At 40.8% G+C, this 19,964-nt stretch overlaps 1 protein-coding gene and 1 non-coding gene across 2 annotated transcripts; one reads left to right on the top strand and one right to left on the bottom strand.

Annotated features, from left to right (window-relative positions):
* Positions 1 to 7,009: 7,009 nt before the first annotated feature.
* Positions 7,010 to 7,116, top strand: LOC147930980 (small nucleolar RNA R71). The gene has a single exon (XR_015576929.1). It is a non-coding gene; the product is annotated as a small nucleolar RNA R71 (small nucleolar RNA).
* A 10,126-nt stretch (positions 7,117 to 17,242) lies between these two features.
* On the bottom strand, positions 17,243 to 18,705 carry LOC147930979 (meiosis-specific protein ASY2-like). The gene is made up of 4 exons (XM_087477114.1): positions 18,477 to 18,705; positions 17,847 to 18,389; positions 17,662 to 17,772; positions 17,243 to 17,583 (listed from the first exon to the last, which is right to left on the bottom strand). The coding sequence occupies exons 1-4, from the start codon at positions 18,703 to 18,705 to the stop codon at positions 17,243 to 17,245; spliced, it is 1,224 nt and encodes a 407-aa protein (XP_087333240.1).
* Between the last annotated feature and the right edge of the window lie 1,259 nt (positions 18,706 to 19,964).

The raw sequence follows: 19,964 nt of genomic DNA, 5'->3' as shown, positions 1-19,964 counted from the left end.
AATATTTACTTTTAATATTGTAATTGTTTGATAAATGTACATATATCTTTTTAAATACTCATTATTTTAGAATATTATAGTATTTTAATTTGTTTGATTTATAATACCATTTTATTTTGTTTGTTGTATTTATATCATTATTTTGTGAAATATTTTAAAGTATTAACTTTATATTCTAATTGTGAGCAAATAAAATTTATTAATTTATCAAACACATAAGTTTAGTTTTACCAATCTTTCCATGTGGAACATTAAAACACATATTTTTTTCATAGATTGAGTAATATATCTTCGTTTTAAAAATTTTAAATCAGAACATATTTTAAAAAAAAATCTACAGATTTATTTATCATATGTAGATATGATAATTCAAAGCAATTTGTAAATGACATAAAAGAAAGATGATATGAGAATCATAATTTAAAATCTTAATAAAATCTTTTAAATATAGTTATTAAAATAATAATTTGAATAATTAGATACAAAATCTTACTTTTTAAAATTCTAATTGGTTCACAATTTTTTTTAAATTAAATTAGTAATTTTTGTTCATAATTAATTAGTGAGAGAAATTTTTTTTCGGAAATTAATGATTATTTAATTTTTTATTAGTTTAATACTAAAATTATATTTTTACCCTTATTTAAAAATTAAACATCTAAGTGTAAACTATAGAACAATAACAGATATTTCTAAATATCGGATATGTTCATGAGACCATCTAAGACGACCCTTGAGTCTTGCTCAACACGAACAAAGTCAAAGATCAACTCTTCCAGCCAAACTACTATTTGGGATACATTCTATTTGCCAAAGGAGGTTAATCTAGTTGTTCACTTGAAGAGTTTTAGGTCCAATTGGTTTAGGAGCTTCCAGAATTATGTTTGGCAACCAGGAATTGTTTCTACTAAGTCCAAGGTGAAGAAATGGTACACCCCATGTTGTTTCTCATCAGCAAGTTGGACCAAAGAGTCAAAGTCAAAGAATATCAAGGAAACACTTAATGGGCTAATTCAAGAGCTTATGGCCAACGAGAGCATCGGAAATTATATTGGGGATGATACCTATCAAGTCCAGCCCACTTTGAGCCTAATTCAAGTTCAAGAAAGTCCAAAATAATCACTTTATTTTGTGGTCAAAGAAGAATGACGAAAATAGATATACATGCACCTAGAGTCATTTTGGAGGAAGGGATACGTGCACAAGAATTGGGTCTTCATTCAACCATCTATCTTAATTGTTTTTTTTAGTTTCAAGACTAGTTAATACTTGGCTTTTTTACCAAGTTTTCTTTCCTATATAAACTCATGTAAGATCAATGAAATAATCAACCAACTTTTTTATAAAACCTTTTCTTTTGAGAGTGATTCTCTTCTGCTCTTTGTGAACAAAACCGATTGTTTGGTGCGATTCCAACAATCAAAACGGACTGCTTGGTGTGATTCTAACTCAGACATGCGATAAAAACCTGACCGGAATAAACCGACCCGTTCTGAACCAAAAATTTTGGTTTCGGGTTAGCTTCGGTTAAGAGAGTTGAACCGATCGGAAACTATGTAAATTAGACCGGCTACCCGAGTTTTTTGGTTCGGTTCGGGTACCCATTCGGGTAACCGAGATCTTCATCTTCCTTCTCTTCTTTGCCGGATCTGCTGAGATTCTGAGTTTGTATCGGCGGTCGTCAATGTTCTTAGTTGATTTTAGGGTTTGTAAAAGGTTGAAGATGATGTAAAACACAACGTTTTATTAAAAACACAAACGTTTTGTTTTTTTTTTTCTTTACTGGGCCTGCCCCAAACTTTTTCTTTCCTTTTCTTTTTTTTCGACAGCCTCGAAGCCAAAAAAAAAAATTTCGGTTCAGTTCGACAAAAAATTCAATAACTGAATTAACCGAAACTTGACCCGACCCAAACCGAAATTTACTTCGGTTATCTTTGACACAATTTTCAAATAACCGAATCCCCGAAATAACCGACCCGACCCGACCTGAAAACCTGAACTCGCAGGGGTAATTCTAACAGTCAAAACCCTGATCTCCTTGGTGAGAGGCTGAGAGATCCGATATTTTTGGTGCGAGGCTGAAAGATCAAACCGGTATATCAAGAGTCTTTCCGCAGCTCTTGTGCAGCCATTCATTCCACCATCCTTATTCTTGAGGCTTTCTTGTATTTAGAATCAAGGTGTATCTATCTACCAACTCAAAGGTGCCGATTCCTTGGGAGGATCATATCAAGTGGTATCAGAGCCTCAAGAATCATATCAATATCTATACATCATTAATTATAGAACATATTCATATATTATATATTTTAACATTGATTAAACACACATATGTCCCTTTTAAAAAAATCAAGTAAGTGAATTGACATTAATGCAGTGACCAATGGTTAGTCTTTAATGAACAAGGCACCATCACACCAAGGATCGAGTCTCGCGATTTGGTTAATGGGCCGGTCTGTTGTGGCTGATATGCTCAAATTATAATACCCTAATGGTACTAACAGCCTTGCAGTTGTAATACTCTAGGGGTCGAATCCGCAGAGACTCTAGATCACATAATTGACTTATTAATCTTTTAATTATGCTAAATCAAAATATTAAATTAAAGACAATGCAAAACAGAATTTAAAAGTGTTGTAAATTCAGAAATTAAAAACGCTAGGCCTAAGAAAATTCTCAGAAATTTATGAAATTTTAAATCAATCAATAAATTAGGATTCAAGCAATTAAGATCAGATCTAGAACTCTAAACACTCTTGTAAAATAAATCAGTTCTCACTGAAAATATTATCTAAATTTAAAACCAGAAAATCCAAATCTCTTTGCAAAATTCAAGGTTAAAAATCAGCTTTAAAACAGGTTTAGATTGTTCACAAAATTATTAAATCCAATCTCTTTGCAAGAAATAATTTTGTTCATCAAAAAGTTTAATCAGGAAAATCAATTATATTCTCATATCAATTTATTTTCCTAGGTATTAATTCTAGGTGATCAATCAAGAATTAATATGAAGAACAACCTAAGATGAAGATCTAGAAAGAGAAAAAATCCTAAATAAACATATCTAATAAATCATAAAAACCCTATGAAAAACCCTGAACCTAACAAGAGATTTACTCAGACATGATTAATGAAACAAAAACCATGGATAAAATAGATATCATTAAATTCAAAAGAGAAGAACAAAGGAGTTTAGAAAAGCTTCTCTCAACAGGGCTGAGTTCTTGACTTGTCTCTCCTAAAAAGCTCTCAGGGTCTCTCTCTCTCAAAAGGTGGCAGAAAATAAAACTTAGGTCTAAACAATGACCCAAAAATCCTATTTATATTCCTAAAAACGTCCAGGGACTAATGATGCAAATATGGAAAACTTTGGGACAACTTTGTAAATCTTCAAAACTTTTGAGAAAACTTTTGATTCTTCTACTGGATGATGCATCGATCGACACCATCACTTGCATCGACCGATGCAGGTCTCTGAACTTGTCTCCCAACTTCACAGCTTAGCCTCAATGCTTGAATGTGCTCCAAATCCTCCTATTTAGCTCCATTATGCTTCCATCCATGTTAAATCCTATAAAAACTCTAAAAACACCAAAAATACTCTATAAATAAGACTTATATCATGGCTAAAAACACCTAAAAACCATGATATATCAATTCCCCCAGACTTAGCCTTTGCTTTGCTTGCTTGCCCTCAAGCAAAACAACAACTTCACCTGTGGAAAAGGTTTGAAAATGCAGAAACTCCTTTTCTTTTTAAAGTAATGCCATGATAATCCAAACCATAATCCATATGCTTAGCAGACAAATCCAAATCGAACCACCATATACTTCTCCAAACTTATAGCACCCAAAATTCCTCAACATCCTCCATTAAGCCTTCATCAATGGGACTCATCAATTTGATCAATGTCAAGAACCTTCTAGACTCATTCCCGTACAATACCATGACAAGCAAGACTGTTTTTTTTAACACATGTGGTACTCTTTCTCTCCCCCAGACTTATTCTATTTAATCTTCCTTTGAGCTTTGCTTTTTTTTTTCTTCTTATTATTATTATTTTTTAATCAAAGGTGTAAGCGAATACCGAGATCATCGGTAATTTACCTACCCCTCGCCTCCAAAATTTGTGTGATCATTTGATTCAAGAGTAGAATAATGGGGTCACAGGTAATTTACCTATCCCTCTAAACTGATCAAAATCATCTCATCTTTTATTCTATTTTTTTTTTTAAACAAAGCTCTCAGGAAAAATCTTTTAAACTTGTTAGGTATAAACAAGGAGTCAAGCTCTATAAACATAAATCTCCTTGATGAGGTAAAAAGAAAAGCGCAGAAATTACCTCAGGCTTTTGTGGATTCTGTTGGAAATTCGGATGTCTTTAGTTCACTGGTCAGCCTTTGGATTTTTCATTAGTCGGATTTTGGACTCAATCTGCATTATTAATCAACCAAGGTAGTACACAAAAAAGAAAAATCATAGTTCTCAACAAAAATTTTGACTCAGTAAAACATTTTTTATTTTTTAAATAAAATAAAATGACTCTCAAAAACAAAAACGCAGTTAGTAACTGCCTCCCCCAAACTTAAACAACACTGTCCCCAGTGTTATCAAGCCTAAGATTGACAACAAAAAATAAAATAAATATAAATGAAAATCAAAAGAAAAAGAAAAACCTACCAGTGGGTTGCCTGCCACTAAGCGCTTGTTTTTAGTCATTAGCTTGACTGTGTCGGATCTCAGGCATCCGGTGGATCAGAACATGGCAATGAATGCTTATGAGAGAATGTCCTCTTCATCCAAGGGGGTGTGTAGGCAGTATGTGCATGAGATCTGCCAAGGATATTAGGAATAGGACCAGGGCGGGACTGAGGTATGATTGGCTTTCTTTTAAGTCCTGCAAAATCATCAACAGAAGAAACAAGCGCTCTACGATAATCTTGTGGCTTGGTTAACTACAAAACAATTTTTGTACCTTTGAAATTATTATTGATGATAGGAGAAGGTTTGTGAGAAGGAGATGCATACCTTGGCCTTACCAGTGGGTTCTGGACTGTGGAATGGTGAGATTTCAGCTTTATAACTGGTCTAGGACTTGCAGCTAAGGAAGCAACTCAAGAATCTTTGGTTTTGTACAAGTCCAAGCTGATTTGGAAGGTGTGGCGATCGATGCTGATGGTGCATCGATCGATGTTGAGCCTGCAACTCATGTTTCAGCGTCTTCTTTGCAGCGAACCTCAACACTCTTCTCAACTGTCTCAAACTCCTTAACAAACCCAGCAGTGATGTCTTCATGAAGCTTTATGATCATATCATCATTAGAAAAAATCTCCACAGAAAATGTCTGGTCATCAATAGTGGGGGCCCTCCTTAGCTTGTCCATCTCAAAGTTCATAATCAAATCATCCACATTCAAGGCTATGTGTCCCTTCTTAACATCAATGATGGCACCAGCTGTAGCCAATAATGAGCATCCTAAGATGAGAGGATCACTAGGCTCTTTGTTATATTCCAGCACCACAAAGTCAGTGGGAATCATGCAATCTCCAATCTTAATCGGAACATCTTCTAAGACACCTTCAGGAATCCGTCTGGATCAATCAGCTAAGATAAGAGAGATCTTAGTTGGCTTGAAATCTGTCATGCCAAGTCTCACAGCAACAAAATGTGGCATTAAATTGATACTAGAGCTAAGATCGCAAAGAGAGTGATGAAACCTTCCTGTGGAGATAGAGCAATCCAACACAAAACTTCCTGGATCTGGTAACTTCTCTGCAATCCTACTCTGAATCATTGCACTCACTTTCTCAGAGACAGCCACTTTCTGCTTCATCTCCTTCTTCCTCTGTGCAGGCTGATTCAACAGAATTGAGCTGACATCCTTGGTAAGCAAAACTCCTTCCTCAGGGCTCAAACCATTAGTGACCATCCTCTTCACATATCGCTTAATCCCAGGAGAAAACTTGACAGCATCGATCAAAGGCATCTCTATCATCACCTTATCCATCATAGTCTTGCATCTAACTTCTTCAATCTCCTACTTGGACCTCCTAGGCTTAGGAAAAGGGACCTTAGGCTTATAGGCTTGCTCTGAATCAGATGATGGAACTCGGAGAGAAACCGGAGCTGTTCGTGGGGTGTGTCGATCGATGCTTATGTTGTGTCGATCGACACTTGAATGAGTTTGCATCGATCGATGCTCCTGTGTATCGGTCGATGCAACATCAGGTACCGGATGGTTGTCTTCTTCCTTCACCAAAATTGCAATACAAACATGTTTGGGGTTCGACTCAGTTCTTTCAGGGAGAAAACCTTCTTGTCGTTTAACAGACCCAACAGTCTGAATAACTTGATTCTCTAGCTTCTTGACATGAATGTTTAATGCATCGATCTTTCCGTTCAGCTCAGTGTAGACATTGTCAATCTTCCAGTTGAACGTCACTGTCAACTGCTCTTGTCCTTGAAGAATCTGCTCAAGCATTGCCTCCATCCTACTCTTAGAAGTCTGTGGTGGTGGAGACTGATAAGAAGAATTACCATAGGTCCTTGTAAAACTGCCGTTTTGTTGCTGCTTCTGGTAATATGGCTTAAGAATGTAGCCTGTAGAGTTCCCATTGTAAGGTCTATTGCTTTGTTGATTTCCAAACTTCTGACCCTGATACCCAGCTCCATACACATAGTTGACATCTTCTGTAGTTTCTGGCTGTGGCTCAAAACTTTCAACATCTTCAGCAAAATGGACAGACTTCTTTCCCACAAGAAGATTATGCACTGAATCCAGTTTGGCATTAACTGAAGCTAGCTGATTTGAATCATAACCCACATGTGCTCTTTTCCGCACTAAGTCTGCATTCTTGGTATTGTTGCTTGATGCTAGCCTTTCTATCAACTTTTCAGCGTCATCTGGGTACCTTGTCTTGAAGTTCCCATCACTAGCAGCATCCAAAGCCATCTAATACCTCCAATCAATACCACTAAAGAAGATACTGATCAACTGCACCTCTGAGAAACCATGATGTGGACAATCTCTCTGGTATGCTTTGAACCTTATCCAAGCAGCTTTGTAAGATTCAGCAGGTCCTTGTCTAAAGGTGGAAAGCTTAATCCTCAGCTCATCAGACATCGCATCATCATAGAAATAGTTCAAGAATGCCACCTTGATGTCATGCCAGGTTGTCAGAAATCCTAGTTTGAGTTGTCTTAGCCAATGAGAAGCTTCCCCAGCAAGAGAGTAGGGGAAAAGCTTGCAGTAGATATAGTCCTCTGTGACTTCATTAGCTTTGATACTTGTGACTATATCCTCAAAATGCTCAATATGGTCTAGAGGCTTCTCATGTGGCAGGTTTTGGAATGACCTTTGTCCAACAAGAGCAAAGTAGGCAGGCTTTAGCTCAAAATAATTCCTTTTGAATGGAGGAGGGACAATTGCAGAGCGGTTCTCATAGAACAAATCTGGCCTGTTGAAGTCCACAAGAGTCTTGGGAAGCTCTCCATTGTTGTCCCGTCTAGGCTGAAGGTTCTCTGCATCGGCTCTGGCAGTGCATCGATCGACGCCAACGTTGCATTGGTCGATGCCATCTTGGTTGTGTCGATTGATGCCAGCATTGCGTCGATCGACACAACCTGCATTCCCATCGGACACAACGAGTTCTTCTTGAATAACCTGTCCTTCAGCATCAAGTTTTTGGCCTAGTTCGTTGCGCACATGACCCTCTTGATCCCTCAAAACTCCAGCCTCATCAGGTCCCAATATAATTAGGTTGAGCATCTTTGCTGACTTGGCTGCTTTTGTGTTATCACGCTCTAGTTGTCCTAACTCTAGATTTGTAAACTTAACAACCGGACCAGTAGGATTTTTCCTGGTGCTAGGCTTAGGCATGTACCTGAAACACACAAGAGAAAAGAAACAAAAGCGTGTCAGTAAAACAGAAAAAGAAAAATTTAGACAAAATCAAATATTTTAATCTAATGGTGAATCAAAAGAGTCCCCGGCAACGGTGCCAAAATTTGATATGCTCAAATTGTAATACCCAAATGGTACTAACAGCCTTGCTGTTGTAATACTCTAGGGATCGAATCCGCAGAGACTCTAGATCACACAATTGACTTATTAATCTTTTAATTATGTTAAATCAAAATATTAAAATAAAGACAATGCAAAATAGAATTTAAAAGTGTTGTAAATTCAGGAATTAAAAACGTTAGGTCTAGGAAAATTCTCAGGAATTTATGAAATATTAAATCAATCAATAAATTAGGATTCAAGCAATTAAGATCAGATATAGAACTCTAAACAAACTTGTAAAATAAATCAGTTCTCACTGCAAATATTATCTAAATTTAAAACCAGAAAATCCAAATCTCTTTGCAAAATTCAAGGTTAAAAATCAGCTTTAAAAACAGGTTTAGATTGTTCACAAAATTATTAAATCCAATCTCTTTGCAAGAAATAATTTTGTTCATCAAAAGGTTTAATCAGGAAAATCAATTATATTCTCATATCAATTTGTTTTCCTAGGTATTAATTCTAGGTGATCAATCAAGAATTAATATGAAGAACTACCTAAGATGAAGATATAGAAAGATAAAGAATCCTAAATAAACAGATCTAATAAATCATAAAAACCCTATGAAAAACCCTGAGACTAACAAGAGATCTACTCAGACATGATTAATGAAACAAAAACCATGGATAAAATAGATATCATTAAATTCAAAAGAGAAGAACAAAGGAGTTTAGAAAAGCTTCTCTCAACAGGGCTGAGTTCTTGACTTGTCTCTCCTAAAAAACTCTCAGGGTCTCTCTCTCAAAAGGTGGCAAAAAATAAAACTTAGGTCTAAACAATGATCCAAAAATCCTATTTATATTCCTAAAAACGTCCAGGGACTAATAATGCAAATATGGAAAACTTTAGGGCAACTTTGTAAGTCTTCAAAACTTGTGAGAAAACTTCCGATTCTTCTGCTGGATGATGCATCGATCGACACCATCACTTGCATCGACCGATGCAAGTCTCTGAACTTGTCTCCCAACTTCACAGCTTAGCCTCAATGCTTGAATGTGCTCCAAATCCTCCTATTTAGCTCCATTATGCTCCCATCCATGCTAAATCCTATAAAAACACCAAAAGACTCTATAATTAAGACTTATATCATGGCTAAAAACATCTAATAACCATGATACATCAGTGGCCCAATGGCTGACAAAAAAAATCAAGTAAAAATATATGCCAAAATTTAGATTTTTATAACTTTATCTATTATATGATTATTCAGAAGAATTAAAAACAATAACAAAAAAAGATGCTAGGAAAATTATAATTTTCAATCTTAACAAAATTTTCTAAATATCTATACATCATAAACTATAAAACAATAAAAGATACTTCTAATTTAATTCAATGTTAACATCTTTTAAATGTGTATGGTTATATGAAATGTAGAGAACTATTTATAAATTTGTTTGGATACATAGATAAAAGTAATGGCATAAATTGTAACTCTTATGAAAATGAAGATTTATTTTAATTTGGTATTTAAAAACACTAATATAGTTATTCAACTAGGTATACATGTGAGAGAAGAAACATTAGTTTTATAAGCTTTCTCTCTCTTCTCTCTCCACATATTTCAAAGAGAGAAAGTTCCGGCAACGACTGGCTTTCTCAGCAGTGTTTGTTTGGTTCATCTTCTGGCATCGCTTGCTTTCTTAGGAGCATTGGCTGGCTTATCTTCTGGCATCGCTTGCTCACTCAGAGGCGTTGGCTGGCTTTGCTTCCAACATCGACCGTTTACGTTTAGCGGTGGTGGTTGGCTTATCTCCCGCGAGCAAGAGCCTCACTTTATTGTCTTGTCGGGCTTTAGTTTCGGCAAATCTCTGCTGCTTTTTATCTTCTTTTGTTATGTTTTTTCTATCTTTGTCTAAAGTTCAAGAGTAAAATCTATTATGGCGATGATATATGGGGCGCTCGAATTCAAAGAATAAAGTCTCTCAAGGGTTGTGCTTTGCCGGAAGAATATGAAGCTTTGATTTCAAATTCTAAGTCAGAAGAAATCTCAAGATCTAGACAATCAATCAAGACTTGGAAGTTCTGAACAGCGCAAGAAGATATGAATCCGAAAAAAAAACTGATTTTATGGTATCATGGAGAAGATTCTACAAAAAAAGAGCTGATAGTTTATCCTCAGTAGGAATCAGAAGACATCAGTTGCTGTTTTGAGAATCATTAATTTTTCATATGATTACCATATCACTCTGTCAGCGACTGATGCAAACCGACGTAACCAAGACAGTGATGAAGAGCAGTACAGACGGTGATGAAGAACTGGACACATGTCGATGAAGTTCGATGATGACGGCAAGCTTCCACGTTTAGAGATGATGTGTGCGTTTTAGTTATCTTAGCCTTAGGGTTTTCTTTGTTGGACTTGGTTTTTATTTTCAAGTTCAGTAGAAAATAATGACCCATATTTGTTTTGGTTTACTTATAACCAAACATTGTATGATTTTTTTGGCTTTAATTAATAATAATCACCAGTGATAAAAAAAAAAAAAAAAGATATTCAACTAGGTACTAATCAGTAATTTGTACTGCAACACGGCAGAAAAACATTTTTTTATAAGTTTATTAATTTGTTCGGTATGAGTTGTTCGGATCAATAGTGAGAAGTTTGTGGAGTTGTTTTGTCGGATATCAAATTAATACTATTTTAACTATCAAATGATTACTATCTAGTTTTTTAAATTATAAACTGTTTAACAAATACACACCATACAAATTCTATTTTGAAGGTAAAATTACTTTATTCTAAATTACAAACCAAAAAATGATATTAGAAAAATAGACCATATCCTCTATATAATAAACGGAAATACGTAACTTTTTATGTAGAATATATAATTTTTATAAATTGGTTACAAAATAGGTTATATATTAAATATAGGTTGGTTACAAAAAAAAATTATAAATTAATTGGTCAATCTGTAGGCTATATGAATACACTTAAGAATATTCCAAAAAATCTTCTTAAAGAGAATATTTCAATGATTTATACAATTTCCTAAATAAAATCTTTAGTATTCCATGTATTATTACAAAATATATACTGTTAAGCATAAAAATATATTGTTAGATGTAAAAAAGAATAATATATTGGCTATTTATCATATGTAATCGTGATTTTCGAGATCTTAAGCACATGTCATATTAAAAAACTTTCACCAAACATGTTCAAAAACTAAAATAAAAATAAACAACAAACATAACAATTTCTCATACATGAAATTACAAAATTAACAATATAGACTTACAAAATAGATGTTTTTTTCAAACCATCATATTTAGCATATGATTTTATTGCATAATGTTTTATCCAAAAAAACTTTTAAAAACAATCATATAAATTATATGTTCTTCTAAAATTATAATATAAACAAAAGGAATTTCAATCCTTGCTCTAGCACGGATCCTAATCTAGTTAATTTTTATTAATTTGATAAGCGATTGAAGAAGTTGCACAATTTGATATCATATTAATTACATTGGTCTAGACAGTCTCTTTAGCCTCAGTTTGGGCCATCATTTGTAACTCTTCTCTTTTCTTTATCCTATATTTGGCTAAATCTTAGCTCGTCAAAAAAGAGAAACTTCAATGTTGGATATGAGCTTCGCCCCCCCCCCCCCAACAACATTTACAGAAACCCAAACAGAAGATCTTTAGGAAGTTTTGGGCCTGAAGTCTTGGATCTAGCCCATCTGGCCGCAGGGGCAAAATCATCATTTGCGGAAGAGACAGAAAGAACCCTAGGTCACACTATAAATACTTGATGTCATTGTCACGTCAGAGGATCTGAAATCTTGGCAATTAGAGGGAGAAAAGCAATTATTTTCGTGTTAACTGCGCTTAGCTCTTTGATTGCATTTTCTGTAAACCCTTCTCTTGAATTCTACGTTAATAAAAAGACCAGATCCAGTTTATCCCCATTAATATTCGTATTATTTATATTGTTGATTTCATACATCAACAATTTGGCGCCCCCCGTGGGGCTGAACGAAATCCTTTCATTTTGACGAAAGGAATTTGAAGCCAAAGACGTTTTCGGATAACCAGAAGCATGTCTCACACCGATCTCTCCAGCAACGAAGGCGTCAACTCATCCGCAACCCGCGTCGTGTCTCCCAGGTGCACCATATGGGGACGCACCCGTGCTTGGATGAACCAGCTCCAAGGCGTCAACAGGACCAAAGCAGCTACGGGTGAAGACGCAACACTCACTGACCGCGCAGCCGTAGGCGCTACACGCGTCCTCCCAACTAATGGCTTAGCCGTAGGTGCTACGTCCCCTGTTCATGAAACCAATGGTGTCAGTCCAACCGACCGCGAAGCCGTAGGCGCTATGTGCATCACTCCGACAAACGGCTTAGCCAACAACACTATTCCTCCTGATCGTGTAGCTGCTGGCGACACTCTGAATAATCGCGAAGCTATAGGCACTACGCCCATCACTCATCCTCATGACACATCCGCACGCATTACTATCAACCAAGCCGCGCTAGATGAAGCTGTACAAAGAACCTTGGATCGGATGAGCGGTCAAGCAGTGCAGATGGTATCTCAAGGACAAAGTGACCACGCGAGGCATCATAGGCGACGATCTGAACCTTGACACGAACAAAATGAAGACGCACTGGCGCCACGCACTCCGCAAGCTGATCACAACACCCCGCGAGCTGACCACAACATTCCGCGAGCTGACCACAACACTCCGTGAGCTGACCACAACACTCCGCGAGTTGAACACAACGCCGCTACCATTCCACGCGCAGAGCACCATGCTAATGGAAGGCCCCAACTCTCGTCGATTATCGTTGGACCTAGTGGCGAGCAGCCATTTTGAGACCAACCAGATGCTCGCGAATCAACGTGTTGGGCCGAATCGCGCCCTGCAGTAAGAACTTCAACAGATGCAAGCTCAGCTGAAGATGATTACGTCTCAGATGCACTAAGCAACGAGTGCAGCACCAGAGCTAGAACCCGTGTTGGCGGAAGTGCGACGCTCGCCATTCACTGCAAGGGTCTTAGGAGTTCAGGCACAATCTAGACAACAACAAGAACATGCCAATTCCATACGATGGAAAGGGAGACCCCATCGTCTTCCTAAAATAAATGACGATTCACATCAATCGGTCGTATTTTTCACCTGAGGAAGAAGACGCGGGAAGCTGTCAGTTGTTCGTCGGGAGTCTCTCCGGCGAGATGCTCAATTGGTTTTCCAGACTTGAGGCCAACTCGATCGATGGATACGAATCATTAACAAGCGCATTCCTTCAGCATCACCAATGCTTCATGCGCGCACCTGCGTCAAATGCCGACTTGTGGAGAATGTATCCGAAGCCTAACAAGTCATTACGAACTTTCATGGAAAAGTTTAAAGGGGTCGTATCCCAACTCTCTATAAGTGATGATTCCGCAATCAGTGCGTTAAAAAACGCGCTCGCCCATGGCACAAGGTTCAAGGATGACCTAAAAATCCTGCCCGTCACGAGTTTCGGTGAAGTGCTTGCACGCTCAAACCGATACATCCAAGTCGAGGAAGACAAAGATAAGAGGAACCCTAATCAACCGAGTGCGGTAGAAAAACCCCCCGAAAAGGTCCCAAGCTCGAAAGGCAAAGCCACAGACGAGTACTACGAGCCTCGCCAACACTACAACAAGGATTACGCCCGTGGAGAGAAAGGAAGGAAAGCGACGATGTTCGCTATCGGTGGAAAAGAATAGCAGCAAAGTAAGCCTTGGAACAAATACTATTGTGAGTCCGACAATCTCGGCTTCAAACACAAGCGCCCGTATTGCGAGTTCCACAGATTCAACGGACACTCAACCGAAGAGTGGAAAACACTTCAAATGCTGCTTCTACATAAGTACAAAAGAGGTGACGTCGACGTGGAACAAGAATGGAGGAAGGTTAACAGGCACAAAGATCATCCATACTGTTTGGAAGACGAGCAACAACATGACAGGCAGCGTGAAGAAGAAGCTGCGCACAAAAAGACCAAACACGAGAAATCGCTCGCCTGCCTCCTCCCCTAAAACAAAACCATGACGCGGAAGGGTACAATGACTCACCAGCTCCTCGCCGAAGGATCAACATGATCATGGGCGGCTTGTCAACGTGCCGTGATTTTGTTCGGTCAATCCAAGCCTACTGCCGCGAAGCAGAAACAAAGCGCAACCTGCCCTCCCAAAGCAACATGATCAAAACTTCCTCCGATCCTATTATGTTTACTAAAGAGGACGCACGCAACGCGAGTCCAAACAACGACCCATTTGTCGTAGAAATGGTGATTGGGGAAAGCTCGGTGACGAGATTTCTTATTGACACCGGGAGCTCGGTCAATGCAATATTCAAGGATGTACTGATCCAGATGAGATCGATCTGCGCAACACGGTCCATGAAACACAGCCTCTGCCGGGATTCGACGGAGACACCATCATGACTGTCGGAACCATAACACTTCCAATCTACGTCGGCGGCACGAAGCAGTGCTTCAACTTTGCAATTGTGGACAAACCCATCGTCTATAATGTCATTCTAGGAACACCGTAGCTTCACAAGATGCGCGTCGTTGCTTTAACATACCATCAGTGCGTCAAGTTTCCAAAGGCGTACGATATCTATACGATGCGCGGAGATCCTCTGATGGCGCAAACTTGCTTCATTATCGAGAAAAAAATGCGCAATGCAAGAGCATTCATGATTGCCGAATCAACGCCACCGCGAGATACACGCGCACCACCTCCGAAAGAATCTGTAATCCAAGTCAACATCTATTTGTCCAATCCCAAGCGCTGCGTCGGAATAGGCGCCAAGCTACCAATAGCTCTGAGGGACGAGCTCGTTCAGTTTTTGTGCAAAAACGCAACCACATTTGCCTGGACGATAGATCATAAGACCGGAATCGATCCCCGTATTACTAGGCACTTGCTCAACGTAGATCCAACTTACAAACCCATTAAGCAAAAGCGTCGAAAGCTCGGTGTAGAACGCACAACTGTGGTCAATGACGAGGTACATAAGCTACTTGATTGAAGTTCAATCACTGAAGTTCGCTACCCAGATTGGCTTAGTAACCCGGTCATGGTTAAGAAGAAGAATAGTACGTGGAGAGTGTGCGTCGACTTCACAGACCTCAACAAAGCATGTCCGAAAGACAGTTTTCCTCTTCTGCGCATTGACCAGCTCATCGAGGCCACACCCGGAAACGAACTGCTATCTTTCATGGATGCGTTCTCGGGTTACAACCAGATAATGATGCAAAATTATGACCATAAGAAGACAGCGTTTATTACTGAACAAGGCACTTTCTGTTACAGAGTCATGCCGTTTGGGTTGAAAAACGCTGGAGCAACATATCTGCGACTCGTGAACCGGATGTTCGCAAGTCAACTTGGAAGAACAATGGAAGTGTACATTGATGATATGCTCGTCAAGTCAGTTCAGGCCGCAGATCATGTCGCACACCTGAAGTGGTGTTTCGTGATACTCAACAAGTATAGCATGAAACTGAACCCAGCGAAATGCACGTTTGGCGTTACATCCGGTGAATTCTTGGGATACCTCGTTACGAAGAGCAGTATAGAAGCAAATCCGAAGCAGATCTCGGCGATCATCAACCTTCCATCTCCAAGGAATATCCGCGAGGTACAACGCCTTACTGGGCGTATTGCCGCACTTAATCGCTTCATCTTTCACTCAACGGACAAGTGCTTCCCGTTTTACCAGCTCCTCTGCAGAAATTAACGTTTCGAATGGGACAAGAAATGCGAATTTGCATTAAACGAATTAAAAGACTATCTCTCATCTCCACCAATACTTGCTAAACCAGAACGAGGAGAAACTCTGTATCTCTACATCGCCATCTCTTGTTCGGCTGTAAGTGGCGTGCTTGTCAGAGAAGATCGCGGCAAGCAGCATCCTAACTTTTATGTGAGCAAGACCCTCGATGGTGCCGAACTCCGATATCCGACTCTTGAGAAGCTCGCCTACGCAGTCGTAATTTCAGCTCGAAGGCTCCGCCCCTACTTCCAATCTCACACTGCGAAGTCTTGACAAATCAGCCTCTGCGGACAATTCTCCATAGTCCGAGCCAGTCCGGACGCCTTGCGAAATGGGCAGTCGAGTTAAGTGAATACAATATAGAGTATAAGAACCGCATGTGCGCCAAGTCACAAGTTCTTGCAGATTTTCTCGTTGAGCTCTCTCCCGAACTCCAAGCTGACTCCCCTCAACCCGAAATATGGACACTTCACGTAGATGGCGCTTCGTCAAAGATGGGTTCAGGAGCCAGCGTACATCTAACTTCACCTACTGGAGAAATATTGGCGCAATCGTTCCGTCTCGCTTTCTCTGCCTTAAACAACGACGCTGATTATGAAGCACTAATCGCTGGATTGCGTCTCGCGCACGGAATCAAAGTAAAAAAATTCTAAGCTTACTGCGATTCTCAACTGGTAACGCACCAGTTCAGTGGAGATTATGCAACAGGACACACACGCATGGATGCCTACCTCAAAGTCGTTCGTGACCTGTCCTTACAATCCGAGTTCTTTGAGCACGTCAAGATTCCACGCAGCGACAATGCTCCCACTGATGCACTTACAACGCTTGCTTCTACATTCGATCCCGACCTCCGCCGAGTAATACCTGTAGAGAGCAATGATCAACCGAGTATCAACGTCAACTTGTTGCCCCCTGCTCCATCTAAGTTTTTTGAAGTTTCCCCCTTAACGGACAAGTCAGCAAACCCGAGCAGTGTCTTAGAAATTTCCTTAGCAGTCATAAGACCAGCCCCAGCAGCCACAAATTCAGCCACGCCCATTCCAGCACCCAATGACTCCTCACGCGGTGACTGGCAAACTGAGATTATAACATATATCGCGGATGGAGTTATGCGAAAAGACAAGTGGAAAGCAAGGCGTATGCGAGCTAAGAGCGCACACTACACGATGTTGGATGGCAACTTGTTTCGTTAGGATGCAAATGGCGTTCTTCTCATCTGCGTTAACACGAAGAACGTCAACGACATCATGCGAGAAGTCCACAAGGGCGCTGGAGGCAACCACTCGGGGGCGAGCATTGGCACTTCGAATTCGCCGCAATGGCCATTTCTGGCCAATAATGGTCGCCGACTGTTCCACATTCGCAGCCAAGTGCGAGAAATGTTAGCGTCACACACCATTTATGGGTGATGAGGTCGCCTAGAACTTCCTCCAGCATCACACCGAGGACTCAAGCGTGACGACCTCTTCCGGGAACGATCACCACCACCAACTGCTGGAGCATTCCCACGGGACACCGAAGAAGGCCTCTTCGCAGCACGAGCCGCAGCAACCTCTGCAGAACGAGTCCTACGACTAGGCTCACCCTCGGGAACAGGCATCTCGCCATCCGCAGTAACCGCGCCGACCTCGGCATTTGGTGCAACAATCTCAGTTGCGACAGCAGGCACGTCCTCGGCATCGAACAAGTCAGCGTAGCACGGCATCGGGCATTCTCCCATTTGCAATCTAGTCCGCGAACCTGCAGAATAAATAGGAGCCTAAGACATGAGAGCACACAAGTCTCGAGATGAAGATAAGTCAATAAAAGAAAACCTACAAGTCTTAAAGTGTGAAAGAACGTCCGGCCACCACAAAGTCCGATTAAAAAGAAAAGTGGAAGCTTTTTCAACAGTTTCAGAATCACACGCAGCTGAAGGTGGAGGATCACCTGCGAAAATAAAACAAATTCGGTCAGAAAACAAATTCAAGGAAACCAAAAGGACACGAACCCAACCCAGCAACGGCTATCGGGATTGTAGTTCCAAGCAGGAGGACAGGTCGTGTCGGGATCTTCGACTGAAATGTCATTTATTTCTACCAAGAAAAACCGCCTCCGCCTATCGTGAATATGACTCTTCTGGCCGCGCATGATCGTGAGACCTGGTGTACAACAAGCACAGCATAGCCCCAAACTATCATGCGTAAATCGAGTGACCAGCTCGAAGAGATCAACGCTCATCTTGATGTCCATATAGGCGCCAATTATCATAAGCCCAACCGTGTTACGGATGGCGGAGATCGACAGCTGCGAGAATGAAATCTTCCGACGTGCACAGTAACTCGTCAGAAATTCTGGAATGGGGAACCACATGCAAAGGTGACCTGCTGGGCAGTCCCACGGACATTCGTCGATACTTGGTAACATAAACTGTAGGTTGTTTGGCATTCCGAAGAGGTCAAACATGCGGGCTATGCATTTCTCATCGCATAGGTTCCTTCCTGCATCACTGGGAATGCGTTCCTTATCTCCCGTACGATCTTTGCGACGTGTCAGAACTCTATTACCTACAGCTAGGCCAGCGACCAGAGACCAAGGAGCACACTCTGAGCCAGTGCGTTCTTCTTACTCGAGCACCTTCCCGTGCCGCTGACTAGAAGGATGTGGAATCAGACTAAGGTCTTGAGCGTCTATAGGAAACATGTCGTCGAGGTTCTCTATATCCTCCTCCGTAAGATCTGTCAAGACACCTCCTCCCTCCGATGGATTCCACCAGGAAGGATGAACCGCTCCAGTGTCGTCGAAACTTCTCTCTAGTGCGCGATACTGATCATCTCCAAGCTCTTCCGGAACATCACCGAATACATCATCTCCTGAAGCCATTGCGAGAGACCTTGCAAAACCAACCAAGCAACCGGTCAGTATTGGAGCGATAAACCACATCAAAAACGCCTTATTATTCAAGACAGATCGATCACACCCAAATTACAGCATTCAACGTACTGCGTACCACGCACAATCCTGCGTACTGTCCTATTCCGCGAACTGCACCATGTTGCTTACTATTCCGTGTCATCCCGAACAATACGTACGACACCCACTCTTGATCTCGCGCTCTCAAGTCCGTGACAACAAAGATGACAACTCCTGCGCGTCAGTTTGCACGATTCTCCAACCTCGATAGCATCCTGCGAACACATTGACACGCGCGCCATCTCGACTCCACACTCTCCATCTCGCTAATACGTCCATCTCGCCAAACCATCGAAGCTACGCACGGAAAAAACAGCGTCGCGCCACGATCGCAAGCTAGGGAGTGGCAAGCTCGCCAACCCTCGTACTCGTCACCTTGACCTCGCCAAATATTGACGCACGATCTCTTCAAACGACCATGCGGATGAGACACCTCTGCTTCAACACGCCCAGGATAGTAAAGGGCGCCACCATCAGACATCATCACACTATCTCCCATATGAGCATACGAGATCCATACGCAAACACTTCGTTAAGTCTCGACCGTGACATAAGTTTCAAGTACGCTAGCGTCCTCACGCACATTAGCATGTCCCCGCATGTCAGTCTCGCCACCAAAAGTCGATCTTGCCACCAAAGATCGATCTCACCACCGAAGATTGACTTTGCCACCAAAAGTCGATCTCGCCAATAGCCACCGCACGTTCCAGCATTTATGAACCTCAACTCGCACGCATCGGCTACGGCACCAACACAGCCACCTCGCCACGAGAATCTTGATCTCGCCACTTCCCCGCGGGGATCTCGATCTCGCCACTTCGCCGCGGGGATTTGATCTCGCCACCTCGCGACCAAGACTACCATCTTGCCATACCATCATCGCCATCCTCGCCGTCTCAAACTCGACACAACCTCATCCTCAGTCTCGGGCTCGCCATGTTTCCAACATCGCAAGGTCTCGATCTCGCCGTAAATAGCACCTCGACCAAACCAACAGAGTGGAACAAGTCTTCAATAAGCAGTCTAAATGAACCTTGCAAGCCTCCCGCCGTAATTAAACACGGCCCTGATTAGACTGAAAGAACCCACGCTGCCGAACGGTCCTGCACGCCAAGAAAAGGAACAGACTACGCTGCAACGGCATGGGCGAGATGCCTCACCGTCTCGCC

Source organism: Camelina sativa, chromosome 12, assembly GCF_030686135.1.
Source record: "Camelina sativa cultivar CO46 ecotype springtype chromosome 12, ASM3068613v1".
NCBI classification, from domain to species: Eukaryota; Viridiplantae; Streptophyta; class Magnoliopsida; order Brassicales; family Brassicaceae; genus Camelina; species Camelina sativa.
This window is presented reverse-complemented; position numbering and strand designations above follow the sequence as displayed.

What these genes read in the sequence shown, in the direction of transcription:
- LOC147930979 (XM_087477114.1), bottom strand. Translation starts at nt 18,705, where the DNA reads ATGGCTTCAGGAGATGATGTATTCGGTGATGTTCCGGAAGAGCTTGGA. An exon ending in TCTGATTCCACATCCTTCTA is followed by an intron (nt 18,390 to 18,476) that starts GTCAGCGGCACG and finishes GCCTAGCTGTAG; the next exon opens with GTAATAGAGTTCTGACACGT. An exon ending in TCTTTCACACTTTAAGACTT is followed by an intron (nt 17,584 to 17,661) that starts GTAGGTTTTCTT and finishes TTTATTCTGCAG; the next exon opens with GTTCGCGGACTAGATTGCAA.